Source organism: Lepisosteus platostomus, chromosome 3, assembly GCF_059453375.1.
Source record: "Lepisosteus platostomus isolate fLepPlt1 chromosome 3, fLepPlt1.hap1, whole genome shotgun sequence".
In the NCBI taxonomy this organism is placed as follows: domain Eukaryota; kingdom Metazoa; phylum Chordata; class Actinopteri; order Semionotiformes; family Lepisosteidae; genus Lepisosteus; species Lepisosteus platostomus.
Genome location: NC_142613.1, coordinates 10,152,343 through 10,177,250, shown reverse-complemented (window position 1 = coordinate 10,177,250; position 24,908 = coordinate 10,152,343). Strand labels below are relative to the sequence as shown.

Genomic DNA, 24,908 nt, shown 5'->3' with positions numbered 1-24,908 from the left:
TTCTGGAGGAAATCAAATTCTGTCAGACTTCCGCTCTCCTGTGTATAGTCATTGGCTGCCCATAGCTCTGCATGCATCTTTCTGCCTTCCCACCCTTCACCCCAACTTCACTTTTGCCACTGCCTCCTTAGCTCATTCCTTCGTAAGTAAGAGGACTAGTGACAGCATTGATCTTAAGCCAACATACTCTTTTCCTCAGCCAGGGGAATTAAGTATGCTGTCCCCTTTATATCTGTTGGCTTTTTTCATTGCTATTAAAATTTGACTGAACTACTGAAAAGGTAATTAAGTGCCTTTGATTTCTTCTGTGCCAGTGTGTGACGGATGCTGTTCTAATACTTTTTGTGGAGTGAGAGCTGGTGTCCTGTGCATTTGCAGGGCTGCAACAGACATAGTGTTTCTAGTTTTGAAAGCAACATGTACAGGAGAATGTGAATGACTTGTTAGACTCTTGCACTGTTGCAGAACAGTACAATGTGTTCTGCAGCCTGCGATGGCGACAGTCACCCTATGTGACCACTTTCCCATGTCTTTGTTTCAGAATGCCTTCTGGCACTGTCTGGGCTGGTGCTCTGTATTCCTGATTCCTAGCATCATCTTTGCAGTCAAGACAGCCAAGTACTTCCGGCCAACCCTCAGCAGACCAAGGTTAGTGGACGCACAGGAAATGAAATTGTGGGGAAGCTGGCTGTGTTTTATATTTAAGGGCTTCACTCCTACTGATGGGTTTTTTTTTGTAAATGGATATATTGTCAGGTTTAAGCATGTGGTACATATTTCTGTATGTTTTAAACTACTGGCTGGAACATTGCTTTTTTGAACATTTTAAAAAATATTCATAGTATGTATAAACAAGTCTTAAATCAAAATGTTTCTGAATCTATTGCTTTTTCACATATCTATTTATATGCTAAATGACTGGGGATGGCAACAGCAGTATATAATTCCTGACTCAGTAATTTCTCGTCTTTAAAATACTGTATACTGTAGACTTTGGTAGAAAATGTGTGTATAAAGTATACTCTTTATTTCAGAATTTAATCTGCCTTCTCTGTATTTACAGCAACTCCTTCAAAATGGAAGATATGTTCCAAATCCCCAAGGCAAAGATGATAGAATCCAAAACCAACATCTATGCCAACCCCGTCTCTAATATCAACTTCAGCGGGAACACCTGAATTTTGACTATGTCGGAAGACAACAATAAATAGGTTTTAAGCAGTGAAAAAGTCTAACTTTACTGCTTTAACTCTTTAAATAATCCTGCAAAATGTACTGCAAAGCTCTGATCTCATGCTCAATTACTTGCCAATTCTTTAATTGTGTTGCCACTTTAAAAAAACGTTTGACCTGTACAAAGGTCTCAAATTCTTTGTTGAAAGTTTGTTCTGTACTAAGGTACAAATGTCTGCAGTTCTCTGCTTGCTGATGTTTCTCAGTACGAAGGTACAACTGTGTGCAGCTCATTGCTGACTATTGTTTCTCAGTATGAAGGTACAAATGTCTGCAGCTCTTTGCTTGCTGATGCTTCTCAGTATGGCGGTGCTGTACAACTGTGTGCAGTGTGCTTGCTGGTGTCTCTCTGTCCTTTGGCACTTTTGGCATCTGTTATCAGGCCCCAGGACTCAGAAAGACTCTGGGGCTCTGGGGGTAAGAACTGAGCTTTATGAATTCTAGATCCTTGGCCAGTGCTGAACATGAGAGACAATTCTATAGTGTTATGGAAGGCAGAAAGGCAGAAAGAAAGGATGTCATACAGCCCATTTAACCCATCTGGTTCTATCTCTTAACAGTTTCTCAGCCAGTACTGGTCATACTGGGAACAACCCCCCTCCCCTCCAGGTATAAAATATTCTTGAACCCTCCACCCTCCAGAACTCCCAACCTCCAATGTGACAATGTGACAATGCAGAGCAGCCACTCAAGCAGAACCTGCATGTTTTCGGGGAGATGGGAGGAAGAAACCAGGGCCCCCCCAACATACAAGATCCAGAGGAAAATCTTTTACTTTAACTTCTAAAGATAGAATAGATTTTTTTTGTGCTGTAAAAGCATACATAGACTTCATGTGTCGTAATGCAAAGATAGAGAAAATAAAGTCATTGCACTTGAACTGATTGTTGCCATTCAATGGTAACTATACAGTTAAGACCTTTCATTTCTGTCAGTTTTAGTATACTTTAGAATGAACATGCTTGAACATTTTAAGACTTTTTCTGCCAGTTCATACAGCAAAAACAATAAAGCACCAATTTTCACCACAGAAATGTGTAATTCACTTCTTATCACTTTTGGTTAAGTTGTTACAGTACCTTCACCTATAAGAAGGTTAACTTGAAATAATAAATTGTTATGTATAAGGTGGATATTATTATATGATCTCACATATACATTTTTAGTCAAATGTACATTTTCTTCTCACTTTGGCTAGTAGTCATATCACCCTGCAACTCACAACTGGCAGCCCCCTGAAGCTCAGCAGATGTGAGCCTGGTCAGTACCTGGATGGGAGACTTCCTGGGGAAAACTAAGGTTGCTGCTGGGAGAGGTGTTAGTGGGGCCAGCATGGGGTGCTCACCTTGTGGTCTGTGTGGGTCCTAGTGCCCCAGTATAGTGATGGGGACACTAAACTGTAAAAAAAAGGTGCTGTCCTTCAGATGAGATGTAAAACCAAGGTCCTGACTCTCTGTGGTCATTTAAAATTCCTAGGGTGTTTCTCGAAAACAGTAGGGGTGTTACCCTGGGGTCCTGGCAAAATTTCCCATTGGTCTTTACCGGTCATGCCCTCCTAATAAACCCCATCTATGAACTGGATTCATCACTCTGTTCTCCTCCCTACTGATAGCTGATGTGTGCTGGTGGAGTTGTACATTGGTGGTGGTGGAGGGGAGTCCCCATTACCTGTAAAGTACTTTGAGTGAAGTGTCCAGAAAAGCGCTATGTAAGCAATTATTAATTATTATTTACCGGCTCAGTTTGTGTCAGCAACTTTATGTCTTGCCTTTGCCTACACAACACAAGAAGTGCATTTTGACTAGCGTGGAGTGAAAAAAAAAATAAGTATAGTGATTTACACACACTTGTAAGGTTAGGATAATTTGTCCCCTGGTATTTCACCAGTAACCGAGAACTTGGAATTTATAAACTGGATCTCTCTGGAATAAATATGTTAAGCACAGTCACAGTGATTATAATACTAATAATGCCCAGCCCGAACTTTTTGAAAGGAATGTGTGATACTTCATATTTTATTTTTATTCGCAAGATTACTAGATGGGTAATATTTTCTTCGTGAGATCACTCCTCGAACTCTCTCGACTAGCGCCAAAAGTGCGGTGAAGGCGCGTCAAGCCTCAGTCCAAGTATCGCGAGATGTCGCGCCGTTGCGCTGGTGAAACAGCGGGTTAAGGGTTACAAGCCATCTCGGTTCGTCACTGGGACATTGAATTGTTACACTGCGTTTTTAAACCTTAAGGCGCCTTCGCTACAATATAACCCATCATCGGCTGTGTACTGCTCCCTCTGACGCAGCTGCAATGGCAGAACTGAGGCACCGAGGCCCGCAGGAGAGTGAGGTACGGCGACAAGCCGATGACAAGGTAAATAAACTGGTCTGTGTTTCGCATTGCGAGCTGACTGCTACTTCAGCGTTGGTAGTCGCCGTTTACTTCGCGATCTGTTGCTCCAGTGGATTAAACGTAAAAAAAAACCGCGTCGCAGAAATGTTCAGCGATGCTTTTGGTAAATACGTGTGTTATTTTCAGCCTCCGTGCATTCAGAACAGACGAATGGTTTAAAATTCTGGAAAAGTGTTTTTTTTTGTGTGCATTTAATTGGTTCGGAATCCAGAGTCTCATATTTTCTAGATCGTGGGTGACGTTTACATTAGTGTGAACACAGTGAGGCCATTTCCAAATTGCACAATTGCACTGTTCTGGTCGTTGTCAGGATATGTAACGCACGACCCCGTGAACACTAACCTGGTTTCTGGCATCACACTGCTGCCAGTGATCTAGCTAGGCTTTGTCTGCATCCTTCCCGAAACAAGATTAAAAACAATAAACCTAGCGTGTGTCTTAAAGGATTAATTTACAGTAATGTTGCTCAAAATGAAAATTGTTACTTCGGGCGTCGATATATTCGTTAACGTTGTTAAATTCAGCGCCGAGATGAAGCGTCTAGACTTCCGATGAAGTGATGCTATAAGCAGAAACGTTATTTTTCAATCTTTAAGAAGAGCTTTTTAAACTATTTCAAACGAGTGAAGTATTTGCAGGTTTTCATTTGGGTATTGTTGATTTGTAGATGTTTCTGCTTTGCACGAAATAACCTATATGATACAGCTGGAAACCGCTTGGAAGGCGGTTGGGTTGAGAAAGCTATTTATATCCCTCACACCCCCGTAACTACGCTAGGGCAATGTATTTTGCAAATATATCGTATTAAATGGGGTTTTCAAGAAAAAAAAACACATCATATTTACAATATCCATTTCGGGTGTTTTCAGTATTGTTTATTTGGTAACGGTAGGGGGATGTGAGAAACTGGACTTGCTGTAACCAAGGTTTCCGAATGATGACGTCAACTCGCTCAAAGAGGCGTGCTGTTCCAATGTCCTCACGTGGCTTCAGTCGTACATTATAGAGAGGGGGGGATAGATGGAAGAAAAATACTCTTTGTAAAGGTCATCTCATCTCACTTGTATATTTGTTTCGCTTTGCTTGAACCATGGATTTCTAGACATATTGATGGCTACTTTTGTAGTCGTGTCAAAACCATCTATAAACTAGACAGACGACTCCCAGCTGTTGTTTGAAGTTTTATTTCATTAAAGAATTGTCTTGCAAAGTCTTGTCCTTTGGACGTGAAAGGCTCAATGGAAGTTAGTTTCATCCAGGTCATCAGTAATTGATTTGTGAAATTTTACCTTAATCATTCCTTGAATTTGTAGAACAGTTTTCCTACCAAGGCACCTAAGGTAGGCAGGAAGAGACTCATGTCGTCCACCACTGCAGTGTCACACCCAGGTTCACCAGCCAATTTTAAGGGGTAATTTTAGCAAGGCCAGTTTGTACAAGCCCATACTGGAACCTATCCAGAGCACTGAGGTTAGTACACCTACTTATCCATGTCCCCTGTTAATCAAGGGGCCTCTTGATGAATTCCCATGTTACAATTTCTCTTCAACCCCCTCTGCTTGGGACGTCGTTCACACCATTGTGGATGTTCTTGCGTTGTTTTTAAACCGTTACCAGCCCACAGTTAAGCCTAGGTGCGCACAAATGGCTTGGTGTCACGGTGGCAAAGCAGTGATCACCAACACAGAGGTGGCTGAGCTGCTCAGGTGGTCTTCTGGAAAGGGAATGAGCCTTGAGCTGCAGGACGTGTTCCAATACCCTAAACCAAGTATGAGTGCAGAAGTAATGTCAGCTTTCATAAATGAGCCACTACAGCAGAGGATGCCTTGCGGATTTTCTCCTCAGCTTCTCAAAACGCTTATTAGGACTAAAACCAAACAATACCACTTCTAAAAAGTCTAAAACACAATGTCCCCCCCCATCTCTCAATCCACTTGCTAATGTAGAAAGCAAGAACAAACTTAACATGTTGGAAGTGTTCATATTTCCTCAAAGCGACTTTTACCTTTATCCATGAGAAATCTGAGTGTGTATTTAAAAAAAACCCAATCTGTGTCACCAGCACACATTACATTATTTCAGTAAGGGCTCTTGACAGTAACCCTGGTCTCGGGGCAGATTGAGATCTCCATGTTTCAGGGAGAGCAATATGGGGAAAAACAAACTGGATAAAAGCAGCTTTTTCTGCCTCTGGCCCAGTGGTTACACACAGCAGCAGTCACAGTCAGCAGTCAGTGATTGAAGCCCTCAGTGGGCTGTAGGTGCTGTTAGCCTATAATTATGTATTCCCTGGTGCTCCCACAATGGAGCACATTGTAAGACCCGGGCTGAAGAACTATTTTAAGAACGCAGTCATCCAGGGGGATAGATGGGCGGCGCTGTTTCCGCCAGTGTGGCCCAGCCTGTCTTCTCCGCAGATACTTCCATGCTGATCACATGCTGCAGATTAGTGCTTTATTACATTTAAGCCATGTTATGTTTCCAACCCCCTTTTTCATTTTTTGCTGTTTTGTCTAAATATGGTTATGTAGAATAGTGTCTGAATGTTGTACCCTTTGTCTGTCACAGTGTCTCCTTGACCTAACTGGGTAACGGAGAAGGAAAAGACTAGATTCAGGAGAATCGTGTGCAAGGGCTTTTCAGTTTTTGCTATACAATCTTAAAGGCAATTTTCAGCAATGATGCCCCACCCTGCGGAGGCAGTATTAGTGTGGGCGACTCCGTTCTTATTCCATTACTTTTTGTGGTAGCATTTCCTAGTGAACTCTGCTTGACCTGGGGTTTAGCTTTAATGTAATCAATGTTTCCATTATCTACAGCTCACACGGTGGTTAGGGATCGATCTAATATAGACACAGAACATACCCTGTGTTGCCCTTCGCTGGGTAAAAGAATGATCATGCACAAGTTAGTCCTTAGGCTTGTGTATTTTTAAATGCATCTGATTTCAGATTGAATTTCACGTGATTTTGCAAGAATTCTTAACTTTTGTTAATGCACACAGATATGTGTTAGTAGCCATAGAAAGATGACACCGATTTTCAGATAAGACAGTAATGGTGTTGTATGGTCATCAGAATTAGTGATATGACTAAAACTCAAAGAGACTATCATATTGGTAGCTACTGCTGAGCCAACACTGAGCTGTTCCTGCTTGGAGGCACGTTGTTCCCACACCTTGCAGCAGAATAAATACAGCAGATCCTGAATCACAGCAAGGCCGACTGGATTGGCAACACACCCACAGGGAGAGGGTGGGGACAAGACTCGCACTTCTGAATAGTCAAACATGCTTTTAATAAACAGCACAGCTCCCAACATGCAATACAATGTGTACAATTCAAATCTGTCTCACTTCTTTAGGTTTCACAATAAGGATCTTCCAAATAAAACAAAAATGGATACCAGACTGAATTAAGGACATTGTTTTCAATCCAAAATATCTTCAACTAATCAGTCCTCTTTATAGAACCATTGTGTTGTACTGCATGTTATTTTTTTCATTTAACATTTGTTCACAAAGTGCCTTATCATTTCATAATGGTCTCTTATTGCAGCACATTTTAATGTCTTTGAGAAGATAACTCCTACTGCACTAGAAGGTAATAGTATATCATCTGTATTCCCCCGTGGGTGTGTTACTGATGCATCTTAATCAATTACATGATCAGAGTGGGCCGTGATTGTGCAGGCATTGTGATGAGAAGACAGGCTGGGGTGTGAAGAAGTACATTTATAAAGTATTAACAGCATCCCCAGCCAGCGCCCAGCTCGCACAGAAGAAAGGAAAGTGATGCGCTCAGGATGAAAACTGCTATCAGGTTTGCTCTTCCAGTATGTAGAGATTTGCATTGCAAATGTAGCAATTTCCCAATTTCAAAGCTGCATGATCACACGGGGCGGAGAATACGATGAACCATTTTGTGTATGTAAAATGTCCAGGGTGAATGACAGAGTACCATTTTTTGTAACCTGCTCATTTATTTCCTCGCTGCATCTGAGCAGCTCCAGGCTCAAGTCAGTTTTGAAGTGTGTCTAAGAAGCACTGTGCGTCCCTGTAGCGTGGACATGGCTCGTTCTCCAGATCTAGAAGGATCTGTCTCCTGTCTTAACATTGTTCATCCGTGAGCACAGCTGTTAATTTCTAGTTTATCCTAAAAAAAGTTTGAGATATTGAAGATAAGATTTTTTTTTTAGAAAGCCTCCTCTTAGGCAGAAGTATTTATTAATTAGCTTACAAAAAACAGAACTTACAGAGCACATGGGAAAGGATAAAGTTGCTATGCATTGCTAGACCAACCTGACAGGTTTATTGCCGTCCGCATTCATGGTAAAGACTGGAATGGTTTGAATTTTGCTGATGGAGTCATCGTTAATGTTACTGAGGTAATGGTCGAGATGGGTTAGAAGTAGTTGGAGTGGGTTTCTTACAGTGAGAGAAGGGGCGGGGGACCTTGGAGGATGAGCAGCTATTGTTCCTATGTCCAGCTGATGACACTTCACGTTCACAACAGGAAGTGTCAGGGTTTCCTAAGGCTCCAGAAGCACCTTGTTTTCCCATCTGTGGGGAGAAGTGACAGGATGTGTTTCCATGGCAAACTCAGAACCTGCTGCTTCAGTCAACAAGTCTGTTTGTTTGTAACAGGGTGAGGAAGTATGTATCTGTATGCATGCATGTTGAGAGATATCCCCATTTCTTTTGCCCAAGGGAAGTTGGCAACTTATTCCATACGGGAGATGGATTCAGCTGGAATGGTGGCTTTCTTTACTTCTTTCAATAGCTGTTAGTACAGTGTCTTTATTCTTAGCTAGTTAAGTAGAATAAAAGAGCATCTGATGACGTTTGTACATAATTGTTTTGGCTGTGGAGCCTTCTTCACAGCCAAAACGTTGGGTTTCTTTTCTTATCTTTTCAGCACAGAATAAACCTTTACTGGTTCCTTTGCAGCCTACACATGCTGATGCAGCTACCCACTTGAACTACATTGTTAAAAGATATAGGTTTATTCCATGCTGAAAAGAAAGAAAACACATAGTTTCGGCCGTGGAGCCTTCTTCAGGTGTGAGAGCTTCCCTCTCATACCTGAAGAAGGCTCCATGGCCGAAACAATGTGTTTTCTTTCTTCTCTTTTCAGCACGGAATAAACCTATTACTTGTTCCTACACAGCTACCCACCTGAACTATTGTTAAAAGATGTTTTCTCCAGCACTGGTGAACTATTACTTCTTTAAATTGGCCTTGGTTTGGGATCTTAATTCAGCTGCAGGTGGCAGCTGGGTGGGTCCTTAATTTTCACATGCTGTTTTCACCAACACAAACCATCTCTTTAGCCATGCAGTTCAGACAAGCCCCACAGAGCTGGGGAGGAGAGCGAATTTGGCAGTGCTCCACGAGTTGTTTCTCAGTGTTTTCTCCTTCTCTGAAAACCTGCTTCATCTGTTGGCTCTCTTTTCGGTTTCCTCACTCCCTTCTCTCTTTCTCCCTTGCTCCGGGCAGGGCTCAGAGTCCGAAGTAAAGACCGATGGCGAGGCGGCCTCTGACAGCGAGACAAAGCCTGATTCGGGGATCCCTGAAGTGCCCCCTGCAGACGACACCCCCGAAGTCCTCAACAAAGCCCTCGCCAGGCTCTCGTCAAGGTAACTGGAGCCTCTCTGGCCCTGCAGGAGTCGACGGAACCATCAAGGCTCGGTTTTGTTTTGACCAACAGTTTCGATTGATTAAAATGCAGGAGAGCCTCTTCTGAGCTGAAGTGCAATACCTGAGGGTAAATTCTTGCAGTACAACTATAGGGAGACCAGAGTCCAAAGAGACACTAATCAAAGAGTATTTCTGAGAACATGCAGTACATGTGAAGGAACAGGTAAAGATTTATTCCATGCTGAAAAGAAAAGAGACGCAGTGTTTCAGCCATGGAGCCTTCTTAACTGCCGGATTCCCACACTTCCACTCTCCCTCACACCTGAAGAAGGCTCCACAGCTGAAATGTCTCTCTTCTTTTCAGCACAGAATAAACCTTTACCTGTTCTTTTGCAACCTACGCATGCTGACACGGCTACCTACTTCAACTTCTACAGTACATTGTAGAGCGTGAACGATGAAACTGATTTTAGGTAATTTCACCCTTCGTTATGAGGTCGGCATACCCCAAACAGCAGATTTTTATTTTCAAATCCGCGGAGCTGGAGGATGTGTTGTCTTTGTCTGGTTTCAGATGGAGGAACTGGTGGGTGCGTGGCATCCTCACTCTGGCCATGATCGCTTTCTTCTTCATCATCATCTATCTTGGGCCCATGGTCTTAATGATGATCGTAAGTCGCCCCTTATTTTCACAAAACATTGCTTTCTTTACCCCTTCCAGGTACTGGACACTGGAATCTTTTATTTGGTATCATTTACCAGCTACCTACCCACCCATTTAAAAGGAATACGTGAGGGCCGGTTCACAGCTGTAATTTGTTTTGTTTGGAACATCAATACAGTTTCAGGAGAGACGAGGCAGGAAGACAGTGGGAAGTGTGTTTAAAACACTTCTTTACCCAGAGTGTTGTGGGAGTCTGCCCAGCCATGTTATTGAACCTCCCATTCTGACTTCTTTCAAGAGGCAGCGGAATGAGATTCCTGGGTCGCTTAGTTACTGCCTAATAGAGTGACTAGATGGGCCAAACGGCCTCCTTCATTTATTTGCAGTTTTTCTGTAAACTATGAAAAACCCTTTGCTACTTAGTTTATGCCATAAAACCAAATTTGAGGGAAAATTAAAATGTTGATTTTTTTGGAGAAGCCCTTCATGTGTATAATAGTCTGTTGAGGAATTGACTCAATCTTGAAGCAAAGGCTACCAAGACTGTCTTAATATAAAGAAAAAAAATAACATTTTTAGTCAGGAGTCTTATATTTCGTGTATTATTAACTTACATAAAGTAAAACCATTGGTGTATTCTGTCTTTGAGGCAATGTATTCAAATGTTTCAGCCAAGGGAAATAAGTAACAGCATATTCATTGTTCATCGCTGTTGGCGTATTTGCTGGGTTTGAAAAGACCGCCACCACCCCTTGTTAGGAGGAGGGTGAATGAACGTTTGACTGGTCCCCTCTCTGCGCAGGTGCTCTGCGTGCAGATCAAGTGTTTCCAAGAGATCATCACCATTGGCTACAGCGTCTATCACTCGTATCACCTGCCCTGGTTCCGAACACTCAGCTGGTAAGCCCGTCCGTCATGTGCCCTGGTGCCGGGACTCCTGCTCTGTCCCTTAAAAGCATAAGGAGATCTTAAGTTAAGACCAGGAACAAAGTCCTGAAGAGCTTGCCAGTTTACCATTAACAGTGGTTTTCAGCTTCTAGCTGAATTTAAAGATTAAATATCCACCTCCGAAAGTGGCTTTAATAGATGAGTAATCATCTATTGAAAAAACTGCTCTGTAATGTGAGCCGTCTATACTTAAGCTTTACTTTCTGCTCTGGCGTTCTGTTTAATGAAGTATGAAGTGTCATCTGGATTCAGGTTCATTCTTATAAAGTTTTACATCTGCCTAAGTCTCCTTTTACCATTGTTTATTATAACTGATGAGATTCAATAATTGTAACTCGTGTTCTTTGATCCTTTTGTCTGTCTGCCTGCTGTTCCGTGAAGTTTTTCCTGTCTACTGTGGGTCTTTTCTTTCTGACTCAAAGACCAGAACGGTGTGCAGTACTCCAGATGTGGGCTCATTAAAGCAATGTACATATTTATGTTTGTATTCTTTGATCTACCTTAATCAGTGTAATACGACCTTATATATGTGTAAATCGTTACATATTAAACAGTGATAAAGTTATAGAATGTTTAAATTTAAACTTTAATTGATGACGCACACTAGGGTAAAATGATCTCTTGAAATGAGAAGCGGTTTCAGACAAAGAGTAGATCTGTCCCATCAGATGAAATTTTCACTTTGCATCTAGAAATTTCACAAGATATGAAAGGTGCATGGAAAATTTTATGTAAAAAAGGTGCTGTGTTGCATAACGCGTGTTGTCACAGATGGGTGTCTGTATCTCATGCGATCTCTGATGCAGTGCTAGGTCCTTACAGGATGCACACACGACAGATATTCTTTGCAGTCTGATTCTGACTCTTGTTTTCCTCAGATCAGCTCGTGTCAGCGTGAGGCAGGAGAAGACTTTTATTTGGCTATAGTGCTAATGGACGATCTAACTCTAGTTTTCCACTGTCTTCTGTGTAGGTACTTTCTGCTGTGTGTGAATTATTTCTTCTACGGTGAAACTGTGACAGACTACTTCTTCACACTGGTGCAGCGCGAGGAGCCCCTGAGAATCCTCAGCAAATACCATCGCTTCATCTCTTTTGCCATGTACTTGACAGGTAGGGCAGGCACTGCAAAGGAGCTGGGCTGCAGACTCCCGATACTCTTTGCATAAAGTCCTTTCTCTTGTCGAGGGTGGTGTTCTTGAAATCACTCACATGAAACACCTGCCAAGGCTGTGCCACCAGGGACGACACCCATGCACACCTGAACGTTAAGACCAGCCTTTACCAGTTAAACTCCATATACCTACATTCTCTCTCTTTTGTAGTGAAATTCAGCTTTTACCCCATTAAACTGACATATGTGCTGGAAAGATGAAGAGGCAAGCATATAATTCTTTCCCCTTTACACTGTTCCTAATCAATTTACAGTTTAAAGGTAAATAACTTGTAATAAATCCTCTGTAACCCACTATTTAAGCTTTACTGCACCTTTGCAATTCTCTTTCTTATTTTATTTAGTGCAAGGTGCCCATAGCAGAATGGAAATGTGTTCTAACCAGTGTGGTGTAGAAAAGCTACTTGTCCGTCATGTATATTACCTACACTGCAGTTATGTGATGCTGTAAAGATATATACTTGCTAGAGAAGCACTTAACAGTTTTTTGGTGGATAAGGGTCAGAACAGTAAAGTCATAACACACTGCCACACTTGAGACTTTGTTTAGATACTAAAACTGTGTTACAAGGCATCGAATTACTTCAAAATTGAATTTGCTGTAGGTTTTCCTGTGTTTAAACCCAAGTGTTAAGTGCATTTTTAAGCAATATTTTAATTGCAAAACTGAAGCAGTTTATTTTTCCCCTTAGCTCATTTTCAACAGGATGTGGTTGAGCACGTTTGTTTGGTACACTATAACTCGAGGAGGGGCGATACAATGAAAGCACACTGACGCTGAAGTGTTGATGGGTAAAGGCTGGTAAATTTAAATAAAAACACAGCTTTTAGGATATCTTTTCTGAAGCACATGTCAATGAAGCACCTGAAAGATTTGGAAGATGCAGTAGCAAACATATTTTGTGTTTGACAGAAAGCGGTCTTGATTTATTGTAAGGAGATTCAGAAGTAATAATAATAATTAATAATTGCTTACACTTATATAGCGCTTTTCTGGACATTCCACTCAAAGCGCTTTACAGGTAATGGGGACTCCCCTCCACCACCACCAACGTGCAGCATCCACCTGGATGATGCGACAGCAGCCATAGTGTGCCAGAACACTCCCCACACACCAGCTATCAGTGGGGAGGAGAGCAGAGTAATGTAGCCAATTCATAGATGGGGATTATTAGGAGGCCATGATTGGTAAGGGCCAATTGGAAATTTGGCCAGGACACCGGGGTTACACCCCTACTCTTTTCGAGAAGTGCCCTGGGATTTTTAATGACCACAGAGAGTCAGGATCTCAGTTTTACGTCTCAATTTACTGTTAATTTATTGTTATGCTCAATTTCATTCTGGACAGTCCGACATAAGGAAAGCTCCACTGTGTGCATGAAGTAGGATATGGTTTTTCAGCACTAAAAGAATAATAATCTTGCAAAAAGACAGCACATTTTTTTGTCCTTTTTGATACATTCCACTATTTTTCAAGCAGGGGGTGCTCCTGCTTTCTCTTTTCTCTCAATGTTAATCTAATTTTATCAGGCTTTGATGATGAGACACTGTGCTGTTTGAATGGAAGCGAGCATCTAATGAAAGAAAAGCTGTTTGCCTGCCAGTCTTTTAATGAACAAAGGAACCACATGCTGAATGAATCAGATGCAGATGCTTGTGTCTCCCGAATAATGGGGAAACTAAAGATGAAAATATTCTACTACACCTGTTGAATGTTATATATTAATTGCTCAGGAGGAGGTTTAATACAGCTAAATCATATACAAGACAGCTAGAAACCCTCAATGTAATTTTTGCATGCAGGGTTTTTAAAATATGGAGATATAGGCATGTTTCACATGCAGGGTTTAAATGAAAAGTAGTTCACCTGTAGCTAAACTTCACTGGTATTTACACTGGTATCTCCAAGATCTCAGTAGCTCAGGTTTTAATTGCATATTGGGAAAGCTTTTAAAAATGTGAGGTCTTAAAGCTCGGATTTTAGAAACCATGATATTTGGCACCTTGCAGATTATTTTCTTTTTTTCTTCCTATTGTTTTGCAGGATTTTGCATGTTTGTCTTGAGTCTGGTCAAGAAGCACTACCGCTTGCAGTTCTACATGGTATGTGTTGGCTCTTTTGCTGCTATTTTATTTGTCGGGACGCTATTTAGGACTTCAACCAGATTCTCCATTAAGTGTCCTGCTTCGCTAATGGGCACTTTCCAGGTTGTCCTTGAAGAAAATTATTTTTGAACTGACTGATTTGGTTAAATGAAATTGTGGAAAAACTAGGTCGTTGTCTTCTTTATAAAACGGCACCTACCCTTGTGGCACTGTGCCAGTTGTGCCAGTTGTGTGAAATCCTCAGACTTGTCCCAGCCTGTGCTGTGAGGAACTACATGTACTGGTTGACCCACCAGGTTGTCCCCTTAAGCTAACTGAGCTTTTTTTTCTGTCTCCCCCACAGTTTGGCTGGACTCACGTGACGTTGCTGATCGTCGTCACCCAGTCTCACCTCATCATCCACAATCTCTTTGAAGGCATGATCTGGTACGTCACTCATGACTGTCCTTCTGGCCATGGGACAGCATCAAGACCGCACGTCGTTAACAAAAAGAGTGGAAAGTCCTTTTCCGCTGACTTTCATTTACCTTTAAAGTAGTGCTCTGAAATCCACCAAGCTTCATTCAAGCTTAAAAATGCATTTTTGACCTTTGAAACTACTGGTTCAAGAAAGAAACTCAACTCACTGACAATAATGATCACTGACCTACCAACCCTACCCACTTTTTGCAATGCCTTAGCCGTAAGAACTGAGGATGTAGGGGATTCCTCATGCAGCAGGAAGCAGAGGGAGCGCGCCTCCTAGCAGGGACGATACTGGGCTTACTCTGGAGCGGGAATGAGGCCGGTTTCCAGCAGGATTTCCAGATTTGGCAGTAGCTGCCGTGAGATGAAGAGCAGTGACAGGAAACAGCGTAGACTTCTCTCCTTCTCACCATCTAAAAATGTGCTCAGGAATGAGAGACACCTCTTAAAAACTCGAGTCTCATTATAGTCTCTTGTCTCTATAGCGTGTACCAAAATTCCAAGAGATTATTTTACTTTTATAAAATGAATCCATAATGCTCATACATCATTTCAAAGTAGGTTACTTTGCAGAATTAAAACTACTTATTAATAAACATTACACTCCTACTTTATGGTTAAGTTGATACACTCCTCATTGCCAAGACTATAATGAGCTTCTTTTTACTTCTTACCCTGTTCTTTCTGGTAGTGTTTGTGATGTTATCAAGGCACAACCACCATGGTATTCTGATCAGATATGTAAATGAGAACAATGCAGAAAGAGCTGGGCCTCTCTGGTGGCTAGATTAGTGCACATTTAGAAATGTATTTCTAGAGAACAGATTTCAGACTCCTAAAAAGATATTTTAAGTCACTGTGCTATAGTAATAGAGACTAAGACGCAGTAATCCAGATGGAAGTTATGAAAATGGAGGAACAAATTGTGTGTATGATGCAAAATACAAATGACTTGCTCATGTGTCCAAAGGTAGTGTTACTTAATACCTTATATCGTCATACTGCAAAGTCATTATGGGGCAGCACAGACTCTGCCACACTTCTGAGTGCTGCCAAGGGTATGGTAGGGTAATTCAGCCAGGGATACAGTCACCCTATTGGCCTCTTGGCACTTGCAGGCTTGTCGTGATGTCGGTGAGGGACATGCCTTCTCCTGTTGGCACTGAACTGCAGGTTGGGGGCAGTGTTGTCTATGGATGTGTTAAGAGACCAGTGGCTCAAGTGAAATGTGGGCAAGCCAGAAGAGTCTGCCTTCCGTTCCTTGTTCTCCCCGGATACAGACAAGGGGTGCAGAGACTAAAACTCTCGCCTTTTTGAAATTGGATGGATGTAACAAAACTAGTTGGCAATTCTAAGTTTATAAAAAATAGCAACTGTCCGCATTAGGACCTGTGTAAGTAAAGGCACTGTTTCCGTTGTAGAGATTTAAATGTGTGGTGCACACTCTGGTGTCTGGGAAGGAGACCTCTCATGGCAAGAGCATAGAAGTGAAAGCCTGAGCCACTGAACGCTACTCCTCCTTCACCTTCCACCCTGTGCCGTATGGAAGGCTCTGAAGGAGGTTCATGAAGCAGGGGCTGCAGACAAAAGAAGGAAGACAAATGCAAGCTCTACAAAAACTGATGCCAAATTCCCTGCAGTAAATTGTTCATGTCCTAGGTGAGGCTACCGTAGAGATCTGGAGAATAACCTCACTGTAGCTGCAGGAGGTAACATTTCATCAGAAGCAGTGTGATGCACATCAGAACAGAATATAGCCATAACGGGTGTGGAGCTGCTCGGCAAAGGTTTCCGTGCAGCTACACTGTGTATTGGTTTCACAGCACACACCTATATCGCACTTGTGGCAGTTTGCCGTTTTCTGATGTCTGACTGCCAGCTCAGCATGTCAATTTAATGTTATGTTTAGTAACATGTTTCTGTTTAAGCCCTCACTCCATACTTTTAACTGTTTTTTTCTTCGTCTCCATTATTATTTCCGGTGCTGTGTTTTTGATAGTTCTGCCCAGGATGCTGACTTGTCGCACTCCTGTTTTGCAGGTTTATTGTTCCCATCTCCTGTGTGATCTGTAATGACATCATGGCATACATGTTCGGCTTCTTCTTTGGGCGAACTCCGCTCATTAAGGTCAGGCTGGAAGGATTTTATTTGTACATGTTAATTGTTTATTTTTTGTTTTCTAAAGAAGATCTGTTCAGCATATGTTAAGATAAATGTATACTTATAGACTTAAGAAATGTCCTCTATGTCTGTGAGCAAGGAGGTATTGATCTAGATCACTCCATATACTTGCGAGTAACTGCAGCCACTTTGGAAAATGACATGGTGGACAGTGATTATGTCAGTAATAGTGCAAATTATGACTTTTTCTAAGAGAACACCTTGAAGGTACTGGAGTCAGGTTTATGTTGTCTCAGAAGAAGGAATGCAGACCATACAGCAAAGATTAATTGAATAAAAAGCTGTTTAAATATACAGTATATCTGGGGATCTCCTCTCCCTCACCAAGAAAGGTTGCTCCCGAGGTTTGTTAGATGTGTTTCATAACCAATAATTCCAATTTTTACTAACGGTATGAGGTGCAAAGGATAATGAAGAGGGTCTTCAGTACATCCACAAAGATAAACCAGTCTTAAAAAACTGATAAATTCACATATTTTGAAAGTTATTATAACTGATACTAGAAAAGAAATATCTATTTAAATGTTCCATTTTATTTTGTCCAGCTGTCTCCAAAGAAGACCTGGGAAGGGTTCATAGGAGGGTTTTTCGCCACTGTCGTGTTTGGACTTCTGGTAAGTAAATGCTGAACTTTGTATATATACTTTACTCTCCAAAGGCACTCTGATGAGGTTTGCTGGTGTGCCGCTCTTCATGCTGGGATATCTCAATCCCAGTTACTGTTTGTAGTAATAAAGCACAGCTCCTATGATCGGCAGACAGATGAAGATGTCAGCAAATATCAAGTTTTAACTCTTAACCTAAACCCAGTGCTCAGATTGATGCACTGTATTTTAGTAGTGATCCTGTTTCTGAAGACAGGGATTCAAGTGCCATTCCACTGCTCTGACCCTCTCTCCTCTACACTCTTCTCAGCTCTCCTACGTAATGGCAGGGTACCAATACTTTGTGTGTCCTGTGGAATTCAACAATGACTCCAACAGATTCACAGTGGACTGTGAGCCCTCGGAGCTCTTCCAGCTGCAGGACTACAGCCTTCCTGCTGTCCTGCAGTCCCTCACCGGCTGGGTATGGCTCTCTTACTGGTCTGTCTTCACATCTGAGTGGTGCTGTTTATCTGCGAGATGGGGTTAACTCATGTAAAGCGGAATCGTACATCGGAGGAGTCCAGTTCCTGTCCTCAGGGGTCACTGTCTCTTTGAATCTTCAGTTTCTCAAGAGCAAGGAAAGGCTCCAGCATGTCCAATTAGTCAAATAAGCAGTTTGATTAGGTAATTAAGAGCTAAGGTAGAAAAAATAGAAACCTGGCCCCCTTGGACTGGAGCTGTGCACCCCTGGTATAAAAACAAAGACCAGTTACTTTAGACCTACAATAATACAATCAACCTTTAAATGAGCTTTTATTTAGCTGGATATCCCCTATAAAAGAGCAAGTATCATGATTACCCTTTTGCTAAGACATCTCACTTTAAAATGATCTGCCAATAAAATCATTCATGACCTAGAGTTTCAACAATAACTCTTTTTTTATTGTATGCTAACATAAATGTAAACATCCACAGCTTGCTTTTGCATTGACCTTAACAAGTCTACAAATAATGGAACACTATAAAAATATTTTTAAAATATTTTTATCTGTTTTCTATTCTATTTCATACAGAAATAGAAAAGCACAGCTGTTGGTTGCAAAACCCTCTTTACTTACAGTGCACACTCACAACCAGGGAAATAGACCATTTCACCATGTCCTGTGGGATTCTGTGAATTCATGGGATTTATTAAGAATATTGTCATATAAGAGGTTGTGTAATATGATCAGCTTCTCCTTTCTTCTCCGCAGAAAACCATGCGCATGTACCCCTTCCAGATCCATAGCATTGCACTGTCTGCATTTGCTTCACTCATGGGTCCATTCGGTGGATTCTTTGCCAGCGGCTTCAAAAGAGCCTTCAAGATTAAGGTATGGGCTTTGTATTCACAAGAGGCGCATCCTGCTCTCTGTACAACACTGGAGTTAACCCTCCACACCTGCTCTGATAACGTGGTACTTGGACTTCAGAAATGGCCATATCATGTTTTGTATGATAGATGACTCTTTTCTAAAACTAGTATGCCTATCTGTGATGTAATACCAAGAGCAGATGTTACAGCCTTGAGAACAGTCAGGAATGCATGAAGTGCATAAATGCAAGCTGCTGGTTATCATTTGGTTTCTCTTGGAAACCTAGAAAGCATCATCCGTCAAACAATAATTCCATCATTTCTGATGTTCCTACTCCAAGTTACTGTATCTGAACTTGCGCAAGTGGATGATTTTTCCCATGGCCAGTCTGTGCTGGAGCAGAGAAGGATTCAAAAGACCTTTGCTACAGAGAAAAGAATCTTAGTAGAACTGAAACTGCTGTAATGGTACAGTAGAGGAGGACAGTAAAATAATCAAATGCCTATCTCGGAGGCAAATGATTTCACATGCTTACCTACTGTACATAATGTCTTGCTACAGGTGATCTGCATCTCACATAAAATTCCCCAAATCCTGGTTCAAAGATGCAAGTTATTTCTCCTGCTCAAGTTATAGCTTCTTCAAGCTATTTTCCTTGTTTTGCACAGGATTTTGCCAACACTATCCCAGGGCATGGTGGGATCATGGACCGCTTTGACTGCCAGTACCTCATGGCTACCTTCGTCAATGTCTACATTGCCAGTTTTATCAGGTAAAGTGCTGCTTTCCTCCGGAGGCATAATGCCATAACAGAGGCAAAAATAGTAGTGGTGCATTTTCCACAGAGCATTTGTGTTTAAGCCTGAGATGCTATGGTATCACTGTTTTTATTTATTGAGTTATTCATTTTTGCTGTATTGTACAGAGCATTTAAGTGAGTTTGAATCACCGGGTTTTTTTTTAAATTAAATTTACCATTCGGGGAATTTCTCGGCTTGCGGCTATAAACCCTGTGACCTCCCCACTTTTGAGCCACTTGTGTTTTAACATCACAGGCTGGAGGCGAAGCACTGACTAGGGGAAAGGCCTGTTTTACTCCAAATAACATAACTGTGTTTCCCGATATTGCCAAAATGCTGAACTGACATCAGCTCTTCATGATTTGTCTTTCTGTACCAGCCGAGGCAAGAGAGGTTATCGTAGCTGAAAACCAGCCACCATTCCAGAGTTTTGTGTCTATTCAGTTTCAGGTGGATCAGGTGGAAAACCAGAAATCAAAGAGCTGTTGGTCCTTCTCGTTTAAGTAGCACTCCATCAGGGCTCAATTAGTAAGAACGCTGATGTCACTTTCAACGAGGGGCGATTTTTCATAATGCTGTGATTTCTGTGCTGCTCAACAGGGGTCCAAACCCGAGCAAGGTGATGCAGCAGCTCCTGGCCCTGCGACTAGACCAGCAACTGCACATCTTCAACTCCCTCAAAGCCCACCTGCTGGAAAAGGGGCTGCTCTCAGCCAATGAGGAGGCAGCTTAGGGGGTTCGTCAGCCAATGATGGGACAGAAGCAGAATGACCTAACGGGGAGAGGCGGGGGGTTTTGGGAAGTGAGAAAAGAACAGCCCTTACCAGAGACAGACTCAATACCTGGACAATTCCACTCTGTGTGTTTTGATGTTAGTGTCCATTTAGTGCGCGACTGTTTTTTTAATTAAATATTCTTTTAATTTAATACTGCAATTATATTAAAAACACAGTGCTGTCTATATTTTTTTGTTGGTTATTTAAATAGTCCCAGTTATATACAGAACAGAGTATACTGTACATACTATATATGTGAATATTTTTATGGTACTTATTTTTAGTGGGTTTTAAATGCACTGTACAATCATGTTTACACTGTAATTACAGACTTTTGGTGTTTTTTTGTTTAGTTACATTTTTATTCTGGTGGTGGAGTTGGAAAATAGTTTGAGCAATATATCAACCAAACGATTAATATGTGTTTATGTTAAAGATAAATTGAATCAAATCTTAAGTGTTTGCTGTGTTTGTATTTGTTTTCATGCAGAAATGTGTATTTCACTTTTTAATTTCTATTTCCTGTTTTTATTTTTTCGTGTGAAATTGCTGTTTTTCTTTTTATTCAGAAATGGCAACTGCCTTCCTCTAATGCTTTGGAGGTTCAGGAAAGTGGGAAGTTGCTAATATGTACAAGGAAATCGCTGTACATTTTTCCTTTGATGAAAACCCACGCAGAAGTTGTCATCTGTTCTCCGGTATAATTTAGACCTGGGCTTCTCAACCTATTTCAGTGACTATTCCAGCATTTTGCTACAAACAGTTCAGCGTCAATATCGACGTTAAAGACCTGGTTCTATCAAAACTCTGGAGTGGAGTGGATTGGAAGAGCTGTTAATTCAATAGGCCTAGTTTAGACAGGGGTAGAAACCAGATCTGTTCCCCTTTCCTGAACCTGGAGCTTATTATGTAGCAGTATAATGTCACATTTGTGAAAGGACTCAAAATTAAATACACTGGGTAATGTTTACAGTCACGTGTTTGAGTGGCGAGCTGTGTCAATATTTTACTTAAGTAAAGGTTAATTCCACACTGAAAAGTAGAAGGAGCAACAGTTTGGCTTTTCAGCCTTCTTAAGGTGCCAGCATTCTTCAGGTGACTTACTCCTGATGTAGTTCAACACCTGAAATGTTTCTCTTTTCTACTTTTCCGTGTGGATTTAGTCTAAACTTGTTCCTGTTTATACAGTAGCCAAGAAGTCAAAGTGAATAGAAAAACACCCAGTTATTGCACAGCAATGAACATAAAATCATTCTTTTTTGTGTTTGGGCTCAATCTTCAGTCTCAGTAAGGCCTTGGTTTAGAAGACTACTGTTTGCATTCTGAAGTTCCAGTATTACATTGTAGCTAAGTACTGCTCAGGTACGTGTACTTTAATGCCACCTACAGTACCATACAGTAATATTATAGATTTTGACTGAAATATTTTTTAGCATTTACTCCTTATACTGCAATTACTGTACATAGAAACTGCAGAACATTCCGTTGTAACCAAAAATAAGATAAAAATATATCTAAGGGAGAAAAAAGGATAATTTTATTTAATGTGTACCAATTCAAATGTGGTCTTTTTAATAAATTGAAGCAGTGCAGTAATTTTGTTTTTAAACTGAACTTTATTGTCAATTGCCAAGGGATAAACAGCACCTTCTTTATAGACAGAAATGAACTTTATGGTCTATGCGTATTCAGTCTTTTTCAGGAATATTTGTAGGAATGTAGGAATATTTTATGTTAAAAATGCATACTGCTTCTTCTGATAATCAAAATGCAGTCCAGGGAGAGCATAATTTTTAAAAGCAAAACCTTAGTAAAACAATACATGACCACGTTAATTGTTTTCAGTAAGCTATTGACAATGGGAAGAAATACTATGATAAAAATAATTCCTAATCCATTTATTTGTAAATCCTACACAAGAGAGGTTTGCAATGGGTTTCTTAAGTTTGAAGTTCTACACCCCCCCCCCCCCCCCCCCCACAGAGTGTCTTAAAAACTTCTACTAAAAGAGCTAAAGTGCGATTTAGCAAAAGATACCAGAAACAGTTTATCTAGGATGGGAAATTTGAGATTTGCTGGTTGAAAGCCATTTTTGCTAGTAGGTTTACTGCTTTAGTTTTATGATACATGAGTTCTTACTGAAGAGATGCATATACAGAGGGAACCCAGTATGGAAAATCATACATGCTAATTATCTGTTATTCAAACACTATTGTAAAGCTTTAATGTTTTTATGTATATTAAAATATTCTTTGTTAATGTATTTTAAAGTATGGCATACATGTCCAAGCACATGAAATGTCATACACAAGTTGTCTCAGTTAATTTTAATGTTAATAACGGAAAATTAACTTGACTAGTACAGTGCATTTTATTTACATATATAAGGCATAATTGTGGTCAGAATTACATGACATATTTAAAATTTTAGTTTTGTGCTTTACCACTTCTGTGAACTATCACTAGATTTTATCGAGAAAGATAGCCATATTGTGTCTAAAGCTATATTATGTATGAGAATGATATCAGAATAACTATTTTTAAATATTCTATGGGCCTCATGTGAATGTAAGTCAATGTTTGGGTCTTTTTGTTTTTGTACTGTCTGTGATTCCTTTATCAATGTCTGCTTATTATTCAGGGCTCGGGGTGCAGAATGCTGCAGCACACTGTATTTAAAACCAATTTTTTAATCTGCAAAATGAGAGGTGAAGAATTGGAGTGTTCAGATTTCTTTCTGATCCCGGTTTGTGTGCGCAGTATCAATGCCGTACTCCAGACGTGTCCTGACACTAGCACTTTTAACCAGAAGGTGGATCCACTGGGTAGCATTTACCTCCATGTACAGGAATTTCCTATTTTGATTAAGCCTCACAGGCTGTACTGCAAAATGTCCTGAGTTGGGCTATTTATACATTCATTTCATATTTATTTTTTAGTACGACTTGTCCTGCTTTGGATTGACAAACTATATTTTTTTCACTTGCATGATTGAGTGTTTTATTACTGTGTAAGAAATTTACAGAGGAGCGGTCATCTGGTCAGGATTTTGACTTGACTTAATGCAGTAGGCGTTTCTCTGCCTGAGGTATTGAAAGTACTGAAATTATTAACAAAACACAGCTGTTTTAGAGTCAAATTAACAGGTCAGTTCTGCACCCCAGGCTTTGAAATATTGTATATTTGCTTTTGATGAAAAGTTATTATAATGGCTTTGTGTTTTCTTATTAAATTCCAGATATATTTAGAAAGAGGTATACAGGGGAAATCCTTTTTTTTCCATACCTAACCAGCTTCACTGCCATTTCAATGTCTGGTTTGGTCCAATATAGAAACTTCTATGTGGTATTATTGTGTGCCACAGGCAAGATACTGCAGTGCACTGCAATAAGCTATATTTTTGAGATATTATCATTCTGGCACATCTCTTTGGTGCTTAGCTGAACATTAGAAACACGTTTTTTCAGATTTGTCCAACTGTGGAGGTATTATTGTGTCATGGCAGCATTCTGGGTGCTGTATATTTATCCGCGTTTTTTGTGTGTGGACAGAGAACCGAGATCTATTTATTCCTTCCAAGACATTTTAAAAGGAAATAGACTAGTCTTCCAGCTGAGCAGTCCTTCTAAAGAAACAGTCCTATTAATAGAGATGTGCTATCAGTGAACTCCTCTTTCCATACTGTCAGAAAGACTGTACCAGACTTTAGTGCAGTGCCATTGTAACACAAAGGAAATGGTGCTCTAGTGAAACAGTTGTTGAGCAGCCTTTGTTAGTTGCTTCAGAAAAAGACATTAAAAGGGGGGACAATAAATGGTTAAAGCTTTTGCAGCTCTAGCGGTGCGTCTAGGTTTATTTTGTGATATCGGGTATGTCATTCTTTTTCCTGCTGTTCCTTAGTCAGTGGTCTTGAATGATCGTAAATACTTGGTATTTGTTTTGGTTTTTTGTATATCTCAGACTGTAAACCTTTTAAGAAAAGAATATTTAACCTATTTATGTACCACACTGTGTTAAATATATTAAAAAATAATACAGAAGTGCTTCTGCTGGGTATTTAATAGTCTAACACCGGGTTCCGCAGACTGACCTTGTAACTTCTCCTTATTTCCTCTTTTTAGTTACCCTTTTCTTTCAACTTGTTTACAGTGTTGGTAGTGAAAGTGGTGACTGGAAATATTGGACTAATCTGGTCAGTTACACACATCTGGTATCCGAAAAGTAATGTAGGTATAGTACTGCACTAACAGGATGTTTGAAATAATAAGGGGGAATCTGTGAAAATGTTTCTTGTTACTTCCCTTACCATCGATATATGGAAATAGGATGGCAGTGCAATACAGGGTCACCAAGAGCCAGAGCCCAGCAAGCGTGATCAGATATACTAAGATATCTAAATGCAACACTTTCTGCTGTGATATTGCCTTTAGAATACTGTACTCGATTCTGGGATTCCAAACTAAGCCAAGGATTCAATACACACCTTTCTTGAAGTCAACTCTATAAATAACACACTGAACTGCAAATTTACTCTCCTAACGTTCATACAACATTCAATAAGGAGAACGTACGGAG

At 40.6% G+C, this 24,908-nt stretch overlaps 2 protein-coding genes across 3 annotated transcripts in view; both read left to right on the top strand.

The window, feature by feature from the left end:
- The window catches only part of LOC148674336 (prominin-2-like), a 28,350-nt gene extending 26,083 nt beyond the window's left edge, over nucleotides 1-2,267 (top strand). For both annotated transcript variants that reach the window (XM_088624430.1, XM_088624431.1), the window contains exons 22-23: nucleotides 542-648; nucleotides 1,064-2,267. In XM_088624430.1, the coding sequence (XP_088480556.1) occupies nucleotides 542-648; nucleotides 1,064-1,178 (222 nt within the window). In that variant the 3' untranslated portion in view covers nucleotides 1,179-2,267. The remainder of the gene's footprint in view (nucleotides 1-541; nucleotides 649-1,063) is intronic.
- A 1,089-nt stretch (nucleotides 2,268-3,356) lies between these two features.
- On the top strand, nucleotides 3,357-24,373 carry cds2 (CDP-diacylglycerol synthase (phosphatidate cytidylyltransferase) 2). Its single transcript, XM_088624429.1, has 13 exons — nucleotides 3,357-3,599; nucleotides 9,136-9,275; nucleotides 9,851-9,947; nucleotides 10,743-10,840; nucleotides 11,862-12,001; nucleotides 14,107-14,165; nucleotides 14,512-14,594; nucleotides 16,674-16,761; nucleotides 17,361-17,429; nucleotides 17,731-17,883; nucleotides 18,656-18,775; nucleotides 19,426-19,529; nucleotides 20,158-24,373. Exons 1-13 carry the CDS (start codon nucleotides 3,537-3,539, stop codon nucleotides 20,288-20,290), a joined length of 1,347 nt encoding a protein of 448 aa, XP_088480555.1. The 5' UTR covers nucleotides 3,357-3,536; the 3' UTR covers nucleotides 20,291-24,373.
- Nucleotides 24,374-24,908: the final 535 nt, after the last annotated feature.